The sequence below is a fragment of the Magallana gigas genome, chromosome 6 (assembly GCF_963853765.1).
Source record: "Magallana gigas chromosome 6, xbMagGiga1.1, whole genome shotgun sequence".
NCBI lineage: Eukaryota > Metazoa > Mollusca > Bivalvia > Ostreida > Ostreidae > Magallana > Magallana gigas.
Genome location: NC_088858.1, coordinates 30,390,495 through 30,415,132, shown reverse-complemented (window position 1 = coordinate 30,415,132; position 24,638 = coordinate 30,390,495). Strand labels below are relative to the sequence as shown.

General features: G+C 33.2%; 2 protein-coding genes across 2 annotated transcripts; one reads left to right on the top strand and one right to left on the bottom strand.

The window, feature by feature from the left end:
• Positions 1–409: 409 nt before the first annotated feature.
• On the bottom strand, positions 410–7,044 carry LOC105344343 (serine/threonine-protein kinase RIO2). The gene is made up of 10 exons (XM_011452099.4): positions 6,914–7,044; positions 4,744–4,888; positions 3,968–4,081; positions 3,705–3,759; positions 3,321–3,441; positions 2,632–2,720; positions 2,313–2,504; positions 2,038–2,130; positions 1,340–1,412; positions 410–1,092 (listed from the first exon to the last, which is right to left on the bottom strand). The coding sequence occupies exons 1-10, from the start codon at positions 6,977–6,979 to the stop codon at positions 481–483; spliced, it is 1,560 nt and encodes a 519-aa protein (XP_011450401.3). The 5' UTR covers positions 6,980–7,044; the 3' UTR covers positions 410–480.
• A 191-nt stretch (positions 7,045–7,235) lies between these two features.
• LOC105344344 (serine incorporator 5) lies at positions 7,236–21,664 on the top strand. The gene is made up of 13 exons (XM_066087703.1): positions 7,236–7,286; positions 10,072–10,145; positions 11,031–11,198; positions 11,364–11,542; positions 12,275–12,351; positions 13,444–13,537; positions 13,803–13,846; positions 14,058–14,231; positions 14,653–14,748; positions 16,280–16,508; positions 17,037–17,137; positions 17,926–18,064; positions 18,437–21,664. Exons 2-13 carry the CDS (start codon positions 10,122–10,124, stop codon positions 18,642–18,644), a joined length of 1,533 nt encoding a protein of 510 aa, XP_065943775.1. The 5' UTR covers positions 7,236–7,286; positions 10,072–10,121; the 3' UTR covers positions 18,645–21,664.
• Positions 21,665–24,638: the final 2,974 nt, after the last annotated feature.

Below are 24,638 nucleotides of genomic sequence, written 5' to 3'. Positions count from 1 at the left end.
TTTGAATAAACATTGTTTTAACCCTGAGGTATTTATAAATATCGAGTAATTAAGCAAAATGTGAATCAAGGATATCTTGGGACAGAGTATAGCAAGACCTTATAATAATCAAAACATCGTTGGTGACCTAAAAATCTATGGTTTCGTGGGTGAAATATCTTCGAGTACATGGTTTAACAATATTCTATCGATCATTGATTGATTTTCCCATATACACAGGAACATACAACAGAGAAAAAATTTATATCACAAAATAACATTGTTATTAACATTCTATACTGAGGTATGCATAATGAAGAATTAAACTGGACACCATGCAATTTCATAAATATATCCTCTATACTCTTAAGATTTTTTAAAACATCTTTCCTTCTAGAAATTGAACCCTTTTTGAAACATCTTAATTTCAAAAAATCTTGAACTTTATTTTCAGCTTGCTTTTATAATGATCAACTTGTATAAGGTAACAATTTTTTCAAACTAAAACCAGTCAGAATCAACACTTTGCTTTATATCCTGAGATATTTCCCTCTTTTTCTTGGTGATGATAGCAGACTCTCCACTTTTTCGTATCCTCCTAGATTCCTGGACTGCAGCCTTCTTCTTCATTTGTCGCTTCACTTTTTCCTTAATAAGTCTGGGATCCATACTAGATGTTGTACTGGTCACACTAAGGCTTGTACTGTCCAAATGCTTCCTCCTGTGTAAGTTTGTGTGTGCAAGACTCTCCTCGTTTCTGAATGGCCTTAGAGTTCTATTTTGGTTATGGAGATCCTCCAAATCTTCCTCACTACCATCACTGCCCTCATCCTTTTCACTCACAGTATTACTTGCTTCAACAGCCCTGTCTAGTCCAGTGGCTGAATCTATCTGTTTTTCATTCTCTGTTGATGTTTCATTTAATGGAGGACTCAGTCTGTCCTCCACCAGAGGAGGAGGTGGAGCCGCCTCTACAGAGTCTTCCTCCTTTTCTTCCTCAACACTATCAATATCATCCTCCTCCTCATCCTCAACCTCTTCATTGGGTTCCTCTTCAGGTTCATCAGTTTTGGGATTTCCAGGACCACCTCTGATGTTAAATTCTTCAGCAGCCTAAAATTATTAAAAGCAGTTTTGATATAAAGATACATCGAAGGTCAATTAGAACAAAATCTCTTTCCACTTTGGATTTATATGATCCATGAATTTTAATACATGTGTAACTAATAAATGCTACAATGTCTGTATTCTTGACTTCATATTAATCAAGAAAAAAACAACAGCAATAAATATTAATTGAAGAGAAAAAACCTTAAAACAAAAGAGAAATATAAATGGAAGTTTTTAATAACATAATTACTTCATTGAAAGTGTCAGCCATTTCTTTTGTAAACCCACTAGCTGAAACTTCCACATCCAAGTCATCGTCCCTTCTACAACATTCAAGAAAGAAGGAGAAAAAATTATGTATCATTTATACTTGTATTTCTCATATCATCACTTATTTGAGAACATGATGATCTCAAAAAAAGAAAAGAAAAAAGATACTGCATCTGCATCACTTTAGTGGAGGTGTACATAAAGTAGCACAATCCTAAATCTTTCTCTTCGAATGACAATAAAAAATCACAAAAATATATGTTATTATTGATACCGTAATTCATATGCCGGTAATTCATATTTGAACTAGTGGGAAAACCTATAATTACAGCCAAGTTCAGTAAGATAACACTTACAGGGTATATGGATAAAACCCATATACATGTACATGTATTACAAACTTAACAAAGTCTTCATATATTCATGTATTAGGTATTGTAAATTTAATGATTTGATGAATGTCTAGTGAAAATGGAGAAAGCTGACACCATAATTTATGAAATTCTTAAAAACTGTACATTTGATAAAGGAACTTCTTTTCAAAATAAAGATGATGATCTTTAAATATTTTTGGTAAAAAAAAAACTTCTACAGGTAAGTATTTTAAAAATTGTGTATTAAGTAAATGAACATTTCTAGCAATTTATGTAACATTTATCAACTATAAAAAAAGTTTACCTCAGGTCAGAAAACTTTGGATAAAGTTCACTTTCATAGTTGAATCTTCTGGCAAAAAAGTCCCTTATACATGTAACATCTCTGTCGAAATACCTGTCCAAAAGAACAAAAACAAACATTACATTTGATTAAAATAACATTTTCATCAACAAATTTTTATTTGAAAAGAGCTTTACTGTCATGTTTCATCATTAAATCAAATACATGTAAAATGTCACCTAAAACAAATGCCTAAAACACAATATATGTACTAAATTACTCCAAAGTGTATTTACCATTCAGCGTTATAGTGAGATGTGGAGACCATCTGAGGAAAGTCGATCATGGTTACGTTCCCCTCATCATCGATCATCAGATTGAACTCGTTGAAGTCGCCGTGGATCACTCCACAGTTTCCAAGCCTCACTATCAACTCCATACAGTCGTGGTAGACCTGCGATGGATCAGCCACACTCTTCACATTGCACCTAAATAAGATTTTGATTGTCTGCCTAATAGCTTTAAGGCTTCTCATACAAACAATACCGGTAATTAAATTTGCCTTTTTTATATTATATATGAATATTCACAACTTCGTTCTTCTTCATAACTTACATAGGGTAACCACTGAGGAGTTCCATAACAACTGCATGTCTGTTAAAGTCCACTGGTTTAGGAACAGGGAACTTTCTATCATAGAGTGCCTATGAGGAGAAATGTTGAGGTTAGATGTCTGAGACTGATACAGAGGGAAAAATACAAATACCAGCATACAACATTAATTATTTGTGCAATTTGTCACATGTACTGATTACAGAAAAACATACATATCATGGTATTTTATACAATTCAGTGTGTTGAAAAATGTTATATTTTAATGTTATTGTAATGTTTGTAAAAGTGATTAATCTCATACTCGTATATACAAATATTGACATTTTCCAGTGTCTTTGCCAGTGATAACACTACGTATAGATTTTGTACTATATAACCCATAACTTCAAACAACGCCAAAGTGAGGCACCAGCGGGGTTTGCTTATTTATATTTAAAAATTTAATCATACGATGGCTTAAAATTATATATCAAATATAAGTAATAAGGAATCATTCTTTGAATATTATGAGGTGATAATTTCGGTCGGGGTGTGATAAAATCTATCATAAAGCCCTTTTGGCTTTACTGGATTTGATCACACCCCGACCGAAAATATCACCTCATAATACTCAAAGAATGATTCCTTATTCCTTAATTAAACTCTATTCATAAATCCTGTAAAACTTTGTAAGCATATATTCAATATACCTTCATATAAGCATACTCCTTCATTGCAGCCAGACGGGACAGATACAGCCAGGACACATTGTTCCTGTGTTTGTGGTAGTCTCTCTTGTTTTTAAGTTGTCTAAACGATGTTCTCCCTAATCTAATCAATGAAAGGAAAACATGATTGTTTATTTAGGTGCATCATCTTTCTGTACAGTCAAATAAAATACTGAAGTTGTACTACAGTACTGTTTTTCCAAAAACAAATTTTCAGTTTTTGACAAAAATTACTGTTTCCTCAGCTTGACAACTTACCGGTAATTACGCAAGTCTCTCAAACAAATATAACATTCTAGCCTTACAATCAAGGAAAACTGAACTTATAAGAGAGTAATATAAATCACTGGGGAAATGATGTATTACCTGTGAAGTTTCAATGCATATTGATGATCCTCTGCATCTGCTATTATGTAAATATCTGTAAATAATAATAAGGTGGATATATATTATCTAATCTATAATCATGTTTTCACCTATAATTCAATAATAAAATATTGAAAATATATACCAGTACTTACCGGTATCGCAAAATTTATTTTTTATTAAAGTTGAATATAATGGAGCAAGTTCTTAACAAAAATAAAAATAAATCATTATGTAACATGATAGGAAGTCTGTGGCATTACCTGACTCTTTACCCACTCCTATCTGGTTTCCTAGTGAGTAAATCACATCTCGACTGGCTAGAGCTTTCAGTGCGAGGTAGTCATAACCAGACACAGTGAGCCTATATCCCTCAACTACAAAACAACACAACCAACTTCTTTAATTTAAACAAAATGAGTTTGATCAATTTAACTTTAATATAAACTCAAATGATAAAATCATCAACTTAATATTAAAAATTTATTCATTCCAACAACAAAACATTCACATCTAGGATCTATGATGAATTTCAAATGTTATCTCTATTTTTACCCTTAAACACTTGGAAAACTACAAAATTAGAATTAAGATTTCCATGCATCGTGTGTTTGTATCAATATTTTATTATGCATTTATAAACTCATTATACATAAACAATTAGTTATATAAAAGTTATAATTTAAATTTGCAATAAATGTGAACCACTTATATAATTTTTGCTGATAATTTGAGGATAAAGAAGATAATAAAATAATTAAATTTACTGCAGAGTTTCACGGGAAAATTCAAACTGATATGATGGTCCTAGAATAATACAAGATAAAAGTGGTTGTGCATTTTAACTTGGGGTACTTAAAAATTTTCATTATGAGTAAAAATATTCCGATATACGATAACATATGATGCCTACAGTATGTGACTGTGTACAGTGGGAAGACATGATGTTACACATACAGGAAATATCCTGGAGGGATAAAGAGCAACACCCCAACAGTAACTAAATATACCGGTATATCTAAATATTGAAGTTTCTTACATCTTTTTCCACCACGCTCATAGGCCACAAGTCTGTGTTTGTTGAGCTCTCTCAGAACTTTGTGACACCCTCCTCCATGAAGATGTGCTATAGACGCCACAAGAGGAGAGGGAACCAACTCATGGTTTTTCATTCCCATTTCAACCTACAATATAAAATACATGTACATGGATTACATTTTCAGGTGGAATAATTTTTAAGGAGTCATTTTTTGATATTTCAAAGTAGTGATTATCCAACTGTACTGTGAAGTACAATTGAAATGAATTACACTATATGATGGATCATGGAGATGCATGCATAAAAAAGAATCTTGATTGAGTAGTCTTGGTCACTCTTGACATGCTTAATACCTGTAGTTTCATTACAAGATGAAATCATACTTGCCAACCTCCAACATGTGAAAATCTGGTCATGACCAGATTTGGAAAGTAAAAAATCTGGTCATAGCGCGTAACGACATTCACGACATATTTATCATGCATTTCATAAGTATATACAAAAGAAATATGTGTTAAAACTTATGTGTAATACTTTATTGCAAAGAAGCATTTTAACTAACAGTTGCTGATTTTGAATTTTGTAAAGTGATCCGACACAGAAAATGGTAGGTTGTGTTCAGCTGAAAAAAAAATGCAAAAAGAGTTTCTGCTACATAACCTTGCTTTTGAACTCTGTAAATGATGGCATGAAAGTTGTAAGTGACTTGGAAGACTTTTGTGTATTAAAAAGCATTCTATACATGAATTAGCGTTTTTGAATGTTTAGTTAGATCAGTTTGGGCACAAAATCCAATATTCAAATGTGCGATGCATAGAACGCAAAAGCCTCGTTTTGTACTCGATTACTTTGTTTTACCTATGGGAATTCATTTTCCCAGATATGTTCATAGGTACAAAAATATCGTTTTCTTTTTGTTGGTTTTGATTCCGCTGGCCCCGATGAAGACCTTTTCTTATTGGAAGCCATCACACTTAATGATTTAAACCTTCGCTTAGTCAAAACAACTCACGATAATAATTACACTTAATGTGTCTGTTATAGCCATCGGCATTGTTTACGCGTTACGTAAATCCAAGCTCAGCTTGGGTTCATAACTGGAAGTCAAAGGCGCAACGTAATTTACGAACCAAATCCGGAATTCGGGAGATTTTCAGGTTGTTCGACAAAAATCGGGTGAAAAGCATGACCCGCCGGGTCATAAAAAATAATCGGGTGAAGGGTTGAAAAATCGGGTGTGACCCGACGAAATCGGGTCAGTTGGCAAGTATGGATGAAATACCTTCATATCTCTTGGCTGTGCCAATTTAATCAATTAGGACAAGTAAAACCATTTTGATATGTAAAAGGGCAAAATAATCTAAGGGGGGATGTAATGTTCAGATCGGGGGCCGATTCACAATTACAATTTAAGACACATTTATAAGATATCTCAGAAGATATAGCACCTGACTACAGAGATTCAAAAAGCAAAATCGGTGTCTGGTCCATCATTGTTTCTCTCATTCCAATCCATTTGGTTCTCACAGTGACCAACTGACTGGTTAACTCCTGCCAGGGAAAAGAACCTGGGAATTGTTAATCATTCAGGGGCAACGATCATTTAAGGAGTAAAAATGTGACCGTCAGACTAATCTGATTGCTGGTGCCAGACCTCTAAGTGATACAGCGCCTAACTAGACATCCAGGGGCCCATGAAACTCGAACCCCAGTTCTGTTCATCAGTATTTCTCCCATCAATCATGTTACAAAAACTTGCATGTACAGTACCGATCAGACCCAACCTAACAAAAAGTAAACCCAGACTAAACCCTGGGTTTGCTTTCTGGGTTTACCCTGGGTTTACATAAGCAGAACCAGAGTAAACCCAGGGTTTACTCTGGACTGATAGGTTGGGTCTGATCAGTACTGTACATGTACCTACCCAGTATTCTCTAAAATAAAAGTGGCCAGGCTTAGTCTTTACCAATCCATAAATGAAAGCTTTGCCACTCAATTTTTCCGGTAAATCAAATGTACATAGATTATTGGTTACGCATCTATTCTACTGTACATCACATCACCCCCCCCCCCCCTCCCCCCCCGAACAGCATCCCTTAAGGTAAGGTCTGATTTCTTGTTTCAGTCATTGTGACCAGGGGAAACAATAATAAGTAAAATGTAATATTACCGAAATTAGAACTCTGAAGTCTTCCTTCGACAAGTAACGAAGCACAGTGACATTTAGTTTTCCCATGATGTTGACAACTTCGCAAAAGATCCACAACGTGCTTGGAAGTCAGTCTAAATACCGAAAGAAACAGTTGAACATCATCTGTCCTATTTTCATTGAAAACATTTTTTAAAAATTATAAATATGTTACTTCCTGATTTCTATAAAAATCATGGAGAATTGGTTTTATGAATTATCTTGTTTTATGGAAGCTATTTTTTGGAAATTGGTTTTCTTTTTATTTTGGATCGTTTCTGGTCTTAAGTCTTAACGTCAACCTTCTCGGAAAGCCTCGGTACACATCCGCCTATGCCTAATGAAATAAAAACAATCAAAGTACTGAAAGTACTGTTAGACGGTGGCGCCGTTTGAAAGTGGCATATTACATGTATGGTAATTATTGTTGTCGAAAATCCACAGCCGCATCTCATACGTGTACTAATACCTGACGCTTACTCGCACAACTGGTCGTGAGTTACCTACATGGATAATTATGTGGAAATCGTAGTTGTGATCACAATCCACTCTTTACAATTGTTGTGTCTCTTTATCGTCATCTTTTGGGGAAATCCTATAGATTTATCATAGGAGCCTTTGTAGTATAGAAGTTTGTATCTATATGTTTGTATCTATATGTTTGTATCTATATCAGTTGACATTAAAACTCCGTTTTCGGTTATACATGTACTACATGTACGTATTTTGATTGCACCAAAATGACTCATTAAATATGTGGGTTGCCACCACATATCAAATGAATAATTCCAATCCAAAGCGATTTTATCACAGTACGCCCAAATAATTGATTGTATAAAGAAGGGGAATTTTTTGGGTTTTTTTCCTTTTGACCTTTGGGTTGACCCCGCAAAGGGGAACAACTTTTGAAAATTGTGGATTGGACTATTATGCTTTAAAGATATTGTAGATTTCTCAAAGTAACGAGAACAAATAAAACTTTGGTATCATAAAATACATGTACTTATCAGGTTTTTACTAACTATTTGGGCATACATGTAGTACGGTTATTGTCCCTCTCGACAGCATTTTCCCTCAATTTCTTCACGGGGGAAAAGTTGCATCATCACACTTGCTTGTGGACCATGTGCATCACACTTGCTTTGTCCTCATAGTCAGTTAATAAATTTAGGTGTACAGAAAACGGAATGGTTTACAAGAACCTGTTTGAGAAAACTGGTATTGCTTCTGGAATGCACGTCATCATGAAACAGAAGAGTCAATCAATATTTTATCTTCGACTTAAGTGAATTATTTCCATTTGCTCGCAACGAAAGTGAATACAAATTTGAAAAAAAAAATCATACAATATTCAGTCGCGGCAGTTTCATTAATCCAAGTTTTAAAGAACATTTGTCTTATTGTATTTAGCTATAGATTTATTCAAATCATTTGAACGAATTTGGGAAAGTCACATGTATATCTTAGCGCTTCTCAGTACACTTAACACGCATAATTTACTTGCTACATTAAACTTTTTTTAGTAAACTTATAACAAATATTGATTAATTATTCAAAATTAGTTTTTAAAAACACCAAACAAACAAAATCCAAGTTGAACGCATGTTTTTTCTGACCGTACAGCTGTGTATATAAATTTCATTTTATTCTTTGCATGTATTATACAATAGATCTAGGGTTTGCAAATCCCGGCAATATTTTCGGAAAGCTATATAGTTCTGTAGCTCAGCAGAATACTACAGTTATCTATGAAGCACATTTTGTTACCTTCATGTTTCATTATTTATCGCAAATATAGCATGGATGTATACGCTACGGCCGATGTAGCATTTCGTTGAGTGATGACAGGTGTGTATTTCGATTGCAAACTGACGCATTTATATAGGCCCGCCTATTTGTAAATGAAAACAAATGTCTAAGATAGCTCATAATAGAGTTGTACTCGCGAGTTAAAAATTATTTGAGAACAAAAGGGGCGATATTTACGTACATGTGTAATAATATTATCTGTTAGCGACAAAATCCCCAAAACCAAAGAAAAAGTTCTCTTATAGCAGAGATGGGCGCATATGGATTAAAGTCCGAATTGTGCTTCGCTCATCGAATTGCGTTATTCAGTTTATTGTGAACAATTCATCAGAAACTGTTAAGTGAACAAAATTATTATATCTTACATTACCGTTCACAATGTACCATAAATGAATATGGAATATTGCATGAGTTGAACCGATTGTTTTTTCTCACAAAAAGCTAGCGTTTGCTGCAAATTAGAGATACACGAGCTGACACGCCGAGAAATCCATAAGACGTTTTACAGCATGTCTTTAATCCCTTATTTGCTTACAACAAAATCTGAACTGAAAATCTTTGAAGCATCGTAAAATGTGGTTTGTTTATTCATGTATACATGTAAAATTGTAAAATGGCGACTTGATTTGCACGTGAATTTTACAATCCGAGGCCGATCGATTAGCGTGTTTGAGAGAAAGTCAGCAGGAAGTAAAGCGTCAACATCAGTAGTAAATATTGTCTGATGAATATTGAGGTGCCTGTAATAAAATTAATGTTCCTACAGACTGAGTGGGTTACAAAATTAGGTAAATCACAGGTCAGACCAAAATTAAACACATTTGTATCGTAAATTTCAAGCTTTTTGTATGTTTAAAAACACATGCACACTTGTAGAAGAAAGTGTGCCATTGATCGGTTTAAGTTCAATAAAATGTAATTTATGTAATATTCATTGTCAGTATATGTTGTGAATTCTTTAGAATAAGCTACAACAACAAAAAAATATTCTGCCTCAACTAAAATTAATGCGTTGAAAATGACTGAATTTATCGATGAAGCATAATTGCTGAAATATGAAATGGCAAACCTGTTTAAAAAAAAAAACAAGAAGCGATTATTGTGAGATTATTTAAATATAGGTACAAAATGATTAGCAGCTTTAATGCTTAAAATATCCGATAAGATTAAAATTAGTTCTCATACTGAAATCGACATATAGATAAAACATTGCGTGTAACACTGCATACCGAACAGAGTTGTCGTTCCTTATCCGCTAGGGTCCCCGTGAGAAATACTCTTCCGGTCAGGACCGTAGCAATAGACCGTGGCTATTTATAGCCACCGTCTAAAAAATATTTGAACGTTTTCTGTGCCAGTCTTTGGATTTAGATATTTTACAATGGGTGGATGCTGCTCAGCACAGGTAACGATTGTTTAGTTATATTGACGGAATTTAATAAAAATGAATGTAGACCTATTTTACCATGTTCCCTGTTATTGTTTATATTAAAATTAGTTTCAGTTTCACCTGCAATACCTGTAAACTGTAGTTTCTGCTGTTTATGCTGTTTATGAATATTAAACCACAGGCATCCGAATTTCTATTAATAAGCCGTTGAAAATATGGTAAGGGTAATATTTATACCCTATCTATATATAAATACTCAATTATAAGTCCAGATCTTTTAAATTTTTGAAGATCTATTTTTAGCTCACCTGGCTTACTAAAGTTAAGGGGGGGGGGGGGGGGGGGGGGGAGAGATGAGGTACAATTTAACCCAGTTTGTGTTGAAATTTTCAGCCACTGATGTGTAAGAGGTTGGAGAAATAATTACAGACCAGTTGATCAGATACAAAACCCTGGCTCTATGCGGGATCCAGAAATTTTTTCCAGGGGGAGTCCGATTTCAATTTGCAAGGGGGGTTCGTGGCATATTTTTGGTAATTTTACAATATAATTTTAAGAAATTTTGCCGGGGGGGAGGATGGGTCCAGACTCCCCCTAAACTCCCCTCTAGATCCATGCATGGGCTTCAATATAGTCTGGTGATTTACTAACAGTCCAAGCTATCTGACACCTGTATCAAATCGGTTTGTTAAATCCCTCATTTAAATCATCTTTGACCTCAAGGATCAAAATCTCAGGTTCTTTCCCCTAGCAGGATCATCAAGTTGACCTGTCAGTTCCAGAGGTTGGCAAGGCACCAAATCTTTTGTAAGGTGCTCAACCACGTAAGCTATCAAAACTGTCTGACCATCACATGAATAAAGAGATAAATATCATTTGATTTTTTTATTCAACTTTCAGATACGGTGCTGGTGTGGGCCGGCCTCCTGTGGCCTGTGCTGTCGGTTCCTGCCGCAGATCAACGAATCGACCGCCACTCGTTTCATGTATACACTAATGCTGATCATCGGCTTTGTCATGGCCTCACTGATGCTTTCTCCTCAATTGGAACAAGCTTTTATTGATAATGTGAGTATAGAATACTGATAATTGATTTTGCTTGTCATGAAGCATGAACGTCTTAATAAATTAATTGGAATTTTTTTATGTCTTATTGAATAAGTTTATGTTTGATACTTTTTTCATTTCTATTGATCTTTTTTTTTTTAATCATCTTTTATATATTTGTTTTAGGTACCTGGTTTTAATGAAACTTGTGTTGGATTGATGGCAGGTGAAAACTGTAGTAAACTAACAGGATACAAAGCAGTGTATCGCTTGTGCCTAGGAATTGTGGCCTACCATTTAGTTTTATGTCTCCTCACAGCATGTGTCAAATCTAGCTCTTATTGTCGAGGCGGAATACACAATGGGTAAGGCTTTTGAAACTTTGCAATTACTGTATAAGCAATATAAGGTTAATTTGAGATATTTGGTTTCACATTCACTAAAATTGTCAACCAAGCATGATATTTATCATGATATTAAATTCTCAATTGTGCACAAAAACTATGAATAAATGGCCAAACAAAAATAATGTTTAGTTTTTCAGACCAAAAATTTCAATGTGGCAGGCAGATGAGTTTTCTTTATTGCAAGATTTGAAAAGATAAGGATTTTATTAAGGAATGACCCATTTTTTTGGTATTTTAACTCTGAATTATTTTTAAAAAAAGAATTTTTCATAATTTTTATACAACAGTAAAACCAATTGATCAATGTGGCCTGTGATCTGATACTGCAGTGTCTGAGAAGCGAAACATGTTTATTCCCTGGCCATAGCACTTATGTTATTATTTGTTGTTAATTACTCTTCTCTTTTGTGAAAACAAAAACTGTGGAATCATCCTTGTTCATGTGGGACCAATGTTCTTGGCATTTGTATGTAACCTTTAATTGCCCACAAATTTACATCCCCATGAATATACATATACACAACAATTTGTTTTAAAATATTTATCAAAATTGTTACAGTATACGCACGAACATTGACACCCATGAATAAAATGATTCCACAGTATTCTTTTGATCTATGGATGCAATCAGATGCACAAATATTACTTTTCTTTATGTTTTTGGTGTACCAGTAATTTTTTGTTTTTCAGGTATTGGTTTTGGAAAATTTTATTTTTCATTGGTTGTATTGCGGGATCTTTTTTCATGCCGAACATGTTCAGGCTTTGTAAGTAAAATGTGCATGTATTAATGACTTCAAGAACTTACTAAGTTTAATTTCATGTTTTACAGAAATCAAAATTCACTTCCCTAGTACAAGTATATGTCCAAAGCGATAACTCTTTAATAATGACAGAGATAAATGATTTTATTCTTAAAGCTGAACACCGCTTCTAAATAGTCACTGTCTACCATATTTCTCTTTGCTGCTCTCTCTACTTCCCCTATATAAGCTGCATACCTCATATCCGTTCAAAATATTTTGCTGTAGAGAAGTCGCCTGTGTGGACGTACATCTGACATCTCGGTGTTGCTCAGATGTGATGAAACTGTACATGTACATGTACATGTACTTTCAAATATACAAGTTAATGTATTATTTACAAACAGAAAATTCACATAAACCAATGAATAAATGCAAAAAATCTGGGTGTAACGAAATGGAAGGGTTTATAAACCTGTGTGACGGTGCCAATTTATGAGTCATGTTTAGCTTTTTAAGGTCAGACAACACGTTCCTCGAGCATCTTTTTTGTATCTCCTCGTAATAGAGTTCCAATAAAAATTATTTTTTTTGTTATAATTTTTAAAATGATTAAAATTTACTTGTATATGGTTATATGCCTAGATGGCCATGTAGTTAGAGCCGTGGCCGCTCTCTGCCAGGAGCGTAGGTTTTAGAGGTTGTGAGTTCAAAGTCCGGCCCAATTTAGTTAATTTCGCTGTGATGTATTATTTATTTATTTTTATATCAGCAATTCAAGTGTATTTTCAAGAAGATTATATAGGAAATTGCATTCTCTAGTATTTTGCAGAAATGCCTGGTAAGGTATCCTAATTTTTTGCAAGAAAGCTTGTCGGAGTAGTAGTAAACCATTAACAAATTCCTGGAAAATGTTATATAAAATTGAGGAACATGTCGTCTGACCTTAAGTTCAGAGGTAATGTCTTTCAAATTTTCCCCATAATGAATTAAAATGTAAGCATTTCAATTCTGATTTAGATTGTCTGTGGAAAACTTTGCTACAAAGGCAAAACTTTATACTGTGAAGAGGGTTTGAGAGGTTAGAACCACTAAGTCACTGTTTCTGCTTTGTAGATTGGATGTATGTAGGAATGATTGGAGGAGTAATATTCATCATTTTCCAGTTGATATTGTTAGTGGATTTTTGTCATTCCTGGAATGCTAAATGGTAAGTCCAGAATCCCTTTCTTATTTTCAATGCACAAACATGGTAGTCTTGAATGTTATTATCCTCAAAAAGTACCATTTTATTTACTGGTAAAACTTTTCATTGAAAGGTTTGAAAGTGTAAAAAGTGAATTGATATACAAGTACATGTACATGTACATAATCCCCCCCCCGATTCAGAAAGTTTAATCTTAATTAAATAATGGTATTGTAAATATGTTATATAGAGTAATTTTATAATGTACATGTTTGATATGTATCAACAGGGTTGGAACTAAAGCAGGGAGAAAAAATTGTTGTGGGTATTTAGGTAAGTACAGTAATTCATACTCAGATTTTGAAATGAGATAACATAATCATAAATGCACATACATTGTATTTGTACATGCATACTAGTAAAGGCTTACAGTTTAGCAACCAATGAAAATAGGTTCTTTATTAACTACAGTTACCATTCTTTCAGTCCTAGATATAATTTTTGTATGGGAATATGTATACATGTACTAGTATTTTTGTTGTAGGTACGCTGATCTTTGCCGCTATTTTCTATATGGTCAGCGTTGCCGCAGTTTTCATGTTGTTCTGGAACTACACAAGTTGGGAGGGCTGCCTCCACAACAAGATTTTCATCGGCGTTAATACATTTCTGTGTATTGTTCTGTCAGGAGTCACCATTGTGCCAGCTGTTACAAAATGTAAGCCGCTCTGTTTGTTAAATTGATCAATAAAAAGTCCAATATGATGATCTATGTTTCCCACATGCTATAAATACTTGAGATTTCTTGAACTATAATTGTGTATGTCTACTCAGTACTCTACCAATATATCCATGTTTTTTCTATGTTGCAAATTTTGCATAAAAGTCAGTCCGAAATCTTTTTATTTGCATTAAGTTTAAGTTAATTCACAGAGTATACAACCGCAGAAGTTTTTTGGTTTTTTTTGTTTACTTACAATAACAGGCAATTTCTGCATGCTTTATCATTTTCTTATAGAAATTTTTGATCATCATATAGGACTTTATTCAGTTAAATATAGAATACACCCTTTATTGTGATACTTGTACATGTATCAGATCGAGACCTCACCTTGACAATCTTATGCTCTAATTTTTAGTTAACCCAAACACAGGAATTCTCCAGGCATCTGTGATTACGTTTTACGTGATGTATCTCACTTGGTCAGCCTTGTCCAGTGAACCACCAGAAGACAGTAAGATTATCCACCATAAATAATACACATAATGAATCTACCGAAACAATTAAACCATTTTTATTTAGTTGATTCTGTCACAAATTCTCATTTTCACCATACCTTTACTAGTGCATGTGTTTAAGGTGGCTCTATACACCCACAGTTTATTCCAATTTTCAATAGAAGATCACAAAACATATACTTATCAAATATTAAAATGACAATGGGGATACTATATGTATTTTTAAAGAATTTTTTAATGTTTTTTCGTGTTTTTGTAAAATATTTTTTAAAAAGACAGCTATCAACAAATTGAGAGAAATTATTTTGTCATATGATGGATATTTCTTTCGGACACATAAAAAAAAATATAATACTTCTTAACATTCAAAAATGTTATTATTGCAATTTTTTTTAGTATTTCCCCAAAACATATTTTTTCATATTTTCTTACTCTGTTGACAAATCATCTGAAAAAGTTGCTTGATGTTATAAGAAAATGTATTTTAATAAATGTGAAATAAAAAAATTGAATGAAAACAATTGCAAATAAACACAAAAAATATTTTAAATTTTATTTGGTATGAAAGTTCCTCATGTAAGGGTTATCGTTCCTAAGTCCCAAGGCCCAAACACCTTGGGGACTTTTCATTTCTGAGTTGAAGAAAATTTCCTAAATATAATGTTGGAATGATAAATACATGTATATTTCATTATAGACTTTGCCCTGTATAAGTGAATATATTCGCTTTAGTGCAAAACTTAAGTCAAATAAATAAAGGGGAACATTGACTAGGCTAATAGGATTTATGTATCCCAACTTGAGAGAAATTCAAAGCAACCCTCTCATCCCCGTTAGGTGTCGATTTTAATGTGCATTAAAGTATATTATAATTGAAATATTTTCACCTGTTTAGAATTTTCTTTCACGGTATTCAACCAAATAATACGTTTTAGAAATTTTTGGAAAGTTAAAAAATTTATTGTTCTCAACGGGAATCGAACTCATGACCTACTGGTTTGTAGTGAACCCACTAACCCTTTGCGCTACGGTGTAACATATCGATGATGCTAAAGAAACTCTTTAAAAATTTATACTTTATTTTATTGTTTATTTCGATAAATAATACCACACAACGTGAAGGTGACTGCACATACCACATTACTTGTAAGTAATGAATTTTCCAATTATCAAATTAAATCTATCCATTTAACGAATTTTTCAAAATAGCGGTTCCCATACAATTCACCTCAGTTTAAATCAGCCAGTACCGGAAATGCATGTTTCAAGATTTACTTTTTTGCGTACTGTGTCATCAAAAAGTGGTGTATAGAGCCACCTTAAACATGTAGATTTTAATTTTTTTTTTAAAGTTACCAGTAGTTGATCCTGTCACAAATTCTCATTTTCACCATACCTTTACTAGTGCATGTGTATAAGCATGTGTATAAGCATTTAGATTTTAATTTTTATAAAAAAAGTTTTCAGATTTTATTGTGATCAATGCAGTTTTATATTCACTCTGTTCTTAAAATGTTCTTTCTATAGTCATAAAGTTGGAAAACACCATAAAGATTGCTTATTCAAAGCTAGTGGATGTGAAAAAAGAAGAGGACATGTTCATGTCTATGGATGGAATAGAGGATATGAGAAATATCCACAGCATGTCCATGTCCAACTCCACACAGTGTCGTCCTAGTCCCACATTTGACCACATGGAAATGATATCCGCCTATGCTGGCTTGGTCATTATGTTCGTTATGGTCATCTACTCAAGGTATGTTTATTGCCTAGAATATTAAGATTCACAGAAACGAGAGAGAGAGAGATTAACACAATTTTATTTCACTTTTAATTTCATTTTAAGAATAAACCCATATCTGAGTGAGGATAATAGTCAGACCCTTGTTGGTGTTGTTGTATCACATATGTACATATATGCATGTACCTATCTGAATTGATATATACATACTGTAGAATCATTAGATTTCGTGGTGGCTCAATTTTCGTGGAATTCGTGGGTACCTCTCATCAACGATTTAAAATCCTCCACGAATTAATAAATTAGGGTAATAAAGTCATATTTCCTCTGTAGGTTTGAGAGAATACACAAAATTACGTCCCCACGAAGCTGTAAAATTTAAGCAATCCACGAAAATTGGCCCTCACGTAAATTAATGATTCCACAGCATGTATCAAAATATTGAACATACCAAGAAAATGTAACCTGTTACCGTACTATGATTATGTCTGACCCAATTTCTCTAATGTAAAGTTTTGTGGGTTTTTTTTTTTAACTTTATAGCTTGGAAACCTCCATTGCCTCCCATCGTTTGGGAGTTCAGAGGACCTTTGCAGCAGTACAGGAGAGATACGAATGCTGCTGCTGCTGTAAAGTGACAGGAAGTAAGAATTTGATGTTATTTGAGACAGCTAGTTCTCATATAGACTAGTAATCCTTGCACTTTGACAATTTCTAAGTGTTGGTCAGAATAATCAATTTTTAGTTTTTCAGGCATCACAGCACTATTAAATGTTGCTTAATTGAGCTTACCACAACATATTGGGCCTTTCAGGCAGCTAGTGCTCGGAAAAACACATCAAATGTATTACATAGGCTTCCATGACAACCCCCCTTTCTGTAAAACATGATATAAATACAACATATTTTACAGTTCGTTGAGATGAGAGCTAGACTACATTAAAGTTAATGATGTACCCTAAAATATACCACAGAAACGAAAATTAAGGTTGTCCAGTCAATATTTATTTTAATGGGAAGCGACTCCATTTTGTATAAAATTCTAACATCCGGTAATCTTGATACATTTGAGGTGTTTTTTCGAGCTCTTCCGGAAAGGTCTGAGATGTTGCGATTGATATTAAGCAGAATATTGAAAAGGGGAATAACTAAATTTATCAATATGAAAAATGAATTATACCCCTTTTCAATTCTTGCAAAAAAAAATAACATCTCTGCTTGTTGCATTATACAAATGTACCAGTTTTTTTTTAATTTGTTGCCTAAGAAACTAAACATTTATCTTCATTTCTTCTGTTAAAAAAATATATAAAATGTTCTAAATCACATTTATTGTACTTTTTTAAATGTCTCTGCTCAAAAAGCAATTAAGTAAAAGTCATTCTTGGAATCAATCATCTTTTTTCTATTTGTTTAATGGCTTACTTTGCAGGAGGTAACCATTCAGAGAAAGGGGGTCAACGGGTCAATTATAATGAAGCAGATGCCACAATTTACAATTATGCCTTTTTCCACTTTCTGTTCTGTTTGGCAAGTTTATATGTTATGATGCAGCTCACAAACTGGTATAGGTAAGTTTGATATTTTAACCATGACATGTTATTTGGAAAAGAAATTTAAGTCTCAAAGATTGTTTTACATACAATGTACATGTATGGTACATGATTTAATGTAAGGGAAATGTTTTGTCTTTTGTTATTTTATTTCACTATATCAAATGAATTTTTTTTGTATGCATTTCATGTCTATTTCATAAAGCTACAATATTGCAAAGTCAGTGACATTAAAATATTATTATGAAGCATATATTTTTTAACATGTATAGTATAGGATGTCAGCATGCAAATTCAATTTTGCCGTGTTAATTCTGTTGATTTGGGAACATAAAAATCAAATATATTTGTCAAATATTTACAAATGAACATATTGTGCATATATTGTAGGCCAGAAGAATCCGATCTGAACAGATTTGGACTGAATTGGGCCGCAGTATGGGTCAAGATGGGCTCCAGCTGGGCATGTGTGTTCATTTATCTGCTGACGTTATTTAGACCGCAATGCTGTCCAGGAAGAAACCTTACATTTATGAGAACTGGTGAAGTTATGGTTCCCGGGGAGGGTGATGCAATGGGGAGAGAAAGCAGAGTGTGATTCAGATAGTGACAGAAATGGATAAATATATATAAAGCACTGTTTATCAACTGATGAACTGTGTGGTTTCAATATGATGGTACAAGTGTATCTACTTACATACATGTAATTGTATTTTTCCCTATTATTCCCTTGGAGCCTCTTAATTGCCATTTTTAGCCAACCCAATAGACTGAATATAAATGTGTACCTGCATAATTGTTAGCTTGATTTTTTCATACTGTTATCCTTTCCAATGTATAAAAAATATTCAAGATGTTTTGATACATTCATTGTTAAATTTGTAAAAGATTGCAATATTTCAACATACTTTTCATTTATTTTGTACTATGTAAAATAACTCTAACTCGTAAACAAATTCAATGTATTGTATACTTTTATAGAGGAGAGCATAATACATGTACAGTTTATGTTTTAATTGTGTAACAAAAAAAGAAGAATGTAGAAATGGTGCTGTAATGTTTAAGGAAGGATGCTAGTCAGACAAAGTCTAACCAAATGCTAACAATATATCAATGATTTATACATGCAATATAATAATGACTGTGTTTTTCTGTTGTGGTAAAAACTTTGATGACTTTTGGCTCTTTTTTCTTGACATCCACATTTTTTACTTTTTAATGATCTGCTTATTGAATTCCACTTCCATGGACGAATAAGACATGTCATCTTTTCTGTTTTCGATAACTTTATTTGTTTCTTGTCATTAACATGTTGATGTGATATTTTATTTAGTGTATTGAATGTTATGGTTGCGTAATTTGCATTGAAATACACAGTACACATTTAATTTTGGCCCCATGTTACTTTCAAATATTCACACTTGTTAAAGATTTTCCGCTTCCCTCCATTTTAAGTTGGTTCTTACATAGTTTTTCAAGGTTTTTTTTTTACAAGGTCTTGTTTTATATTCACACAATGCCAGGGTAAATGAGGAGGTGAATTAAATGTGGGCAAAAATTTCTCTGTAAAACAGTAGGTTGTGATTTACATGTACCTGTATATTAACACTGTTTATTTTTGATAACTATTAATCATTTATACAGTCATGTATCTCATTTAAATATTAGATTTCCACATGTTAACCCCCTTGGTATACCCCTAAACGAAGAAGTATATGGAACAGATATTCTGCATATATATGAATGTTGTATCATTTTTACTGTATATACAATAATCAAGTATTTTTGTTGATACATTTATGTATTGGTATACAGTCATAGTGCATAAGCATGACTTCCTTTGTTCATATTTAGGAATACTTTGAAAATTCTAAAATGTCCTAATAGCAGTTTTTTTGTTTGCTTATATTGTCTTTTTTATTTTCTCTGGATAATTTTAGAGGAGTTTGATGGGGCAATAGCTGTTTTAATATGAGTAGTATTTTATGTTTTAAAATGTAAACAAAATTTCAATGTTTACTTTTAAATGGATGTCATTATGTTTGTTTAGAGACAGTTGCTCTGACATCTACATAAATTATTATGCTGATCAGATAAATGTTAATTTTTGGCTGTTAGTCAATGGCCAAAGTGCTCTACAAAATCATCTGTGTAAAGTATTGTTTGCCTCTTATGGAGTCCAATTTGACAGACTTTACTGTAGTTTCATCAATATTCTTTGGATACCAATTTTCGTGGATTTTGTTTTTAAGATCAACCATGAATTTAAATGTTCATTAACGTGCATTTTCTGTTAACAATTTGTATTGATAGGGTCATTGGCCACGAATTAAAGTATCCTTGAAACTGTGATTTTCACTTTATCCATGAAATTTGATACCCTTGAATATTAATGAAACTACAGTATTATATTGTTAGATCATGGTTATTGTAAAATTACTGAAATTTCAAAACTTCTTCTGTTTGTAGGTTTGCCTATCATATGCTTCTCCGCTTACTCCCCAAGAATTGAATAGATTTATGTGTTGAGGCTGAACTGTTGAAAAAAAATGTTTCAAATGTTCTATTGAAGTTAAAAATGTACTTGTTCTATGAAATATAGATTATTCGTCCAATCTTAACTTGACACCCCTAACATTATTACAATATCTTTTACATAATTTCCTTACCATTGATTCCTTATTTTAACAAGATTTCTTTTATTTATTTTTTTTTAATCAAGTCGTCGATTATCATCCTTTATAGTTTACATCTGTCAGAAAAGTAATAGATTTAAAAATCTGCAAGGGTTGCTTCTTGTGAGTTTACGCGGATATTTGCTTCTCATGTTTAATAGGAATCGATACAGTATTAGTCCCCAGATACAACGGACAGGAGAAACTCTAATTTTGTTGTTCATAAATTAAATTAACAGGGAAAGAGGCTTATCCAAATGCTGGTGTTTAAAGTAACTTGATTTATGTATGACTTTTGTAATCATTTTATAAAATGAATTATACATGCAACCCATATAGTTTATACGGTATTTAACTAGAAGCCATGGTATTTTGTAATTGATTCACGATAGATTGATTATATGACCAGTATTAGTTTTCCATTGTATTGAAATCTATACTGTGATGCGCAGATTTTGCCTTCCTCCAGTACATACTGGGTAATATATTTCAATGTGTTTTAAGCTAAATGTTTCTCACGTAGATTTAAGGTTCCTCACTACACCTTGAAAAAGTTTCTCAAATCAGCAGAAAATTACTTGATTATGATAGAAAGCATGATGGATAAGAAGTATATATATCAAATAGGCGAAAAAATGTACAATTTTAGTTAAAAAATGATATTTTCAAAAATTTCATTCAGTAAACATAAACAAAAGCCCCAGGTGGATTCGAACTCATGACCTGCGGTTCACATGCCTGATACTTTAACCACTGAGCTATGACGATATACATCTGAATCGATTGATACAAACAGTTTAACAAAACATTTAAATCGCCATCTTGTGACGTAGTGTTTTAAAAAGTATAAGTCTCGGTGTAGTGAAGTACCTTAAACTGTTTACCAATTTGACAGTGATTCACACGTTGGTTGTATACTACGACACTAACTCACGGGTATCGCTCCACCTTCACAAAAAGGTACTAGTGAGGTTTTCTGATCACATTTTAATCATTATCTCTTAATTTTTTATTGTAACCAATTGGCTATTTTCATTCAAACTTAGCTTTCAGTCTGGTTACTTGTAAAATGGCTTTTGGGGTTTTTTACTGTGTTTTGAGAAATGTTTTTACATAATTTGAGAAAATGATGTAATAAAGTTTGTACATTATGAATAATGCTTTTAGACATGATTAAGGTCTGTATTTTGTTTTGTTTATACTTTGTAAAAGCAAGCAATGTGACCCATGCGTTTTGATTTTGAAATTTTTATTACATGTACTGTGTTGTGGTATTCATGTACATATATGCAGGGATCCAAAAAAATTTCATGAGGTGGGGGTGGAGGATCATATAGATAATTGTGTTTTTTTCGGGGGGGGGGGGGGGGGGGGGTATAAACCGTAGATTTTAGTCCATACATGACACAAATCTTGTATAGAATCTACATTTTATTTGAATATATGAATGAGTTGTTAGACAGTGGTCAGACAATATTTTATATTTTAATCTTGCATACAAATTAAATTCATCTCTTGTAGTACAGAAATACCAGTATTCTCGTACATGTTGTACATATGTTCTTTTATGATTTCTCTTACACAAATATGGTCATGAATATTTTTTTTGTTATTGTTGTATACCCAAGTTGTATAACATTTACAAGTATAGTTATCTGAATATGTTCTTATTATACATGTATTTCTTTAGAGTAAAAAAAAACTCTAAAAATTCTTGCCTTGTTATTTTGCAATCTCTGTTTTCATTGGATGATGACGATATACGTACCGACCATGTATGTATGCGCCTCCTCCAGGATAGACGAGCCGGGATGAGCTGATACAAAGTATTTTAGGAAGAAACTTTACGTGTGAATTGCATCTTTCCTGTACACAGTTTTAATGATGTACTAGCCTGGTGTAAGCGTACTGGCTTATGTCACTATATGCATCCTTCTTACCTGTTACTCATCAGGTATAAGGAAGATAATGTACTTCATACATTAGCATTTGAAGTACAAGTCACAAGCTCTTATTTGAAGTTAAGCCAAGTATTTGAGGGGGGGGGGGGGGGGGGGGGCAACGAGTATTCATTGGAAGTTTTTTTTTCAGTTATATGGTAATGATTCTCTATATCTGTAGATTGTCAAATTTCACTTAGTCTAAAGATAAACAAGTACAGAGTTTATAGATAGTCAAATAATTTTACAGATTGATCATATAGAAACAGATAGTCAAATCTTCCACAACCATCATATAATTGGAGTGGAATTGCAAGGGACTTTCCTGTAGAGCTGTAGAGGAGATATAGTTACTACCAAATACGGCCGGTTGTCAAATAGTGTACAAGCAATTACTAGGCTAATATTTCTTGCTTTCGATTGCATGCGCGGATCAAGTGGGAGAATTGGGGAGCCGCTTCCCCTGGAAATTTTTTAATTTCTTAAATTTACGTAGTAAAATTACCAAGAATATGCTCCGGACCCCCCTCTTCGGCGAACTTTGATATCCCTCGACCCCCCCCCCCCCCCCCCTCCCCGGAAAAATTGTTTGATCTGCGCATGTATATTTCAAATTCAATTTCTTTATTAACCAATTAAGGGCCCTCAAGGGGCAACATGAAGACTGTTGACATACAACATCCAATGAACATAAAACATTCAATAAACATATACAAGAGGGAAAGAGCTGGATGATTGAAAGAGCTAAGACAGACATGAACAATTAAATAGTGTGTATATATATATATATATATATATGTGTGTGTGTATAATTATGTATGTTTCCATACATTCAATATAGTGTCTTCTATATATTTATGTTAGACACCATACATAAATATGTCAAGATACAAATGCACATACAAATTTGAAATAGTTTATATCACTTTCTTTGAAAACGATAGCACATTACATGGAAGTGTTTTTCACTTGTCAGTTACGAACTTTTAATTTAGTTTTGCCCACTCCTCTGATATACACTGCATAAGCGTCGGAACAAGGGGGGGGGGGGGCTTTTTTTTTTTGCAAAGTAAAAATTAGACCTAATTTCCATTAGGCACATAGCATCAGGGAGAGGCCACCCCCCCCCCCTTTTTTTCTCGCAGCAAACATGATTGTTCCTAAATTTACCTTAAAAAGGATGGAATAGTGATATTGAAAACTGGAAATTATACTAGCCCCCCCCCCCAACCGCACGGATTAAGATTTTTATGATTTTGGGAAATATGTTTTGTTTTATATTGCTTGTCGAGATTTCTGATGATTTGTCTACCCGCCCTCCCCACTTTCAATTTGCTTCCGTCCGACGCCACTGCACTGCATGTTTTCGAATCGAATAGATCATGCTCTGAGGCCAAAGACCTTAGACAAGCACACTTTTGATCTCGCTCTCACTTTTTCAAAGGTATGTACATCTATTGTGGAAAAGTGAGAGCGAGACCAATCATTTTGTTTAACAGCAAGTTTTATATCCAAAAGCCTGTACTCAAATGACTGCATGGCTATTTCGAAATGTCTGGTTATAAGCGTTTTGAAATATCTCCTCTCTGTATCTTGAGAATTCTAATAATATTATACTTTAAAAGCTCTAAATAAATATTTTTAATATATGCCAGATGAGGCATTGCTATTTTTTTTATTTTTTGCATAAGTTCTCTATAATATTAAAATCTATGGTATAGATTCAAATTGTTCAGATCACTGCGCCAGTGGTTAGAATTAGATAACTTAAAGGCAACTAAAGAGCTTCAATTTCCAAGGTTATACAAAATTGTTTCAAACAAGGAAGTGGCAAATTAAGAGAGTGGCAACAATAACTTTTTATTCAATTTTCAATTAAAAAAAAGAAAAAGAAAAATAAGGATGCAATAAATCAAATTAAAATTAAAACCACTTCTCTACGATTCGCTATAGATGTGTGGTTTTACAAGTCTAATT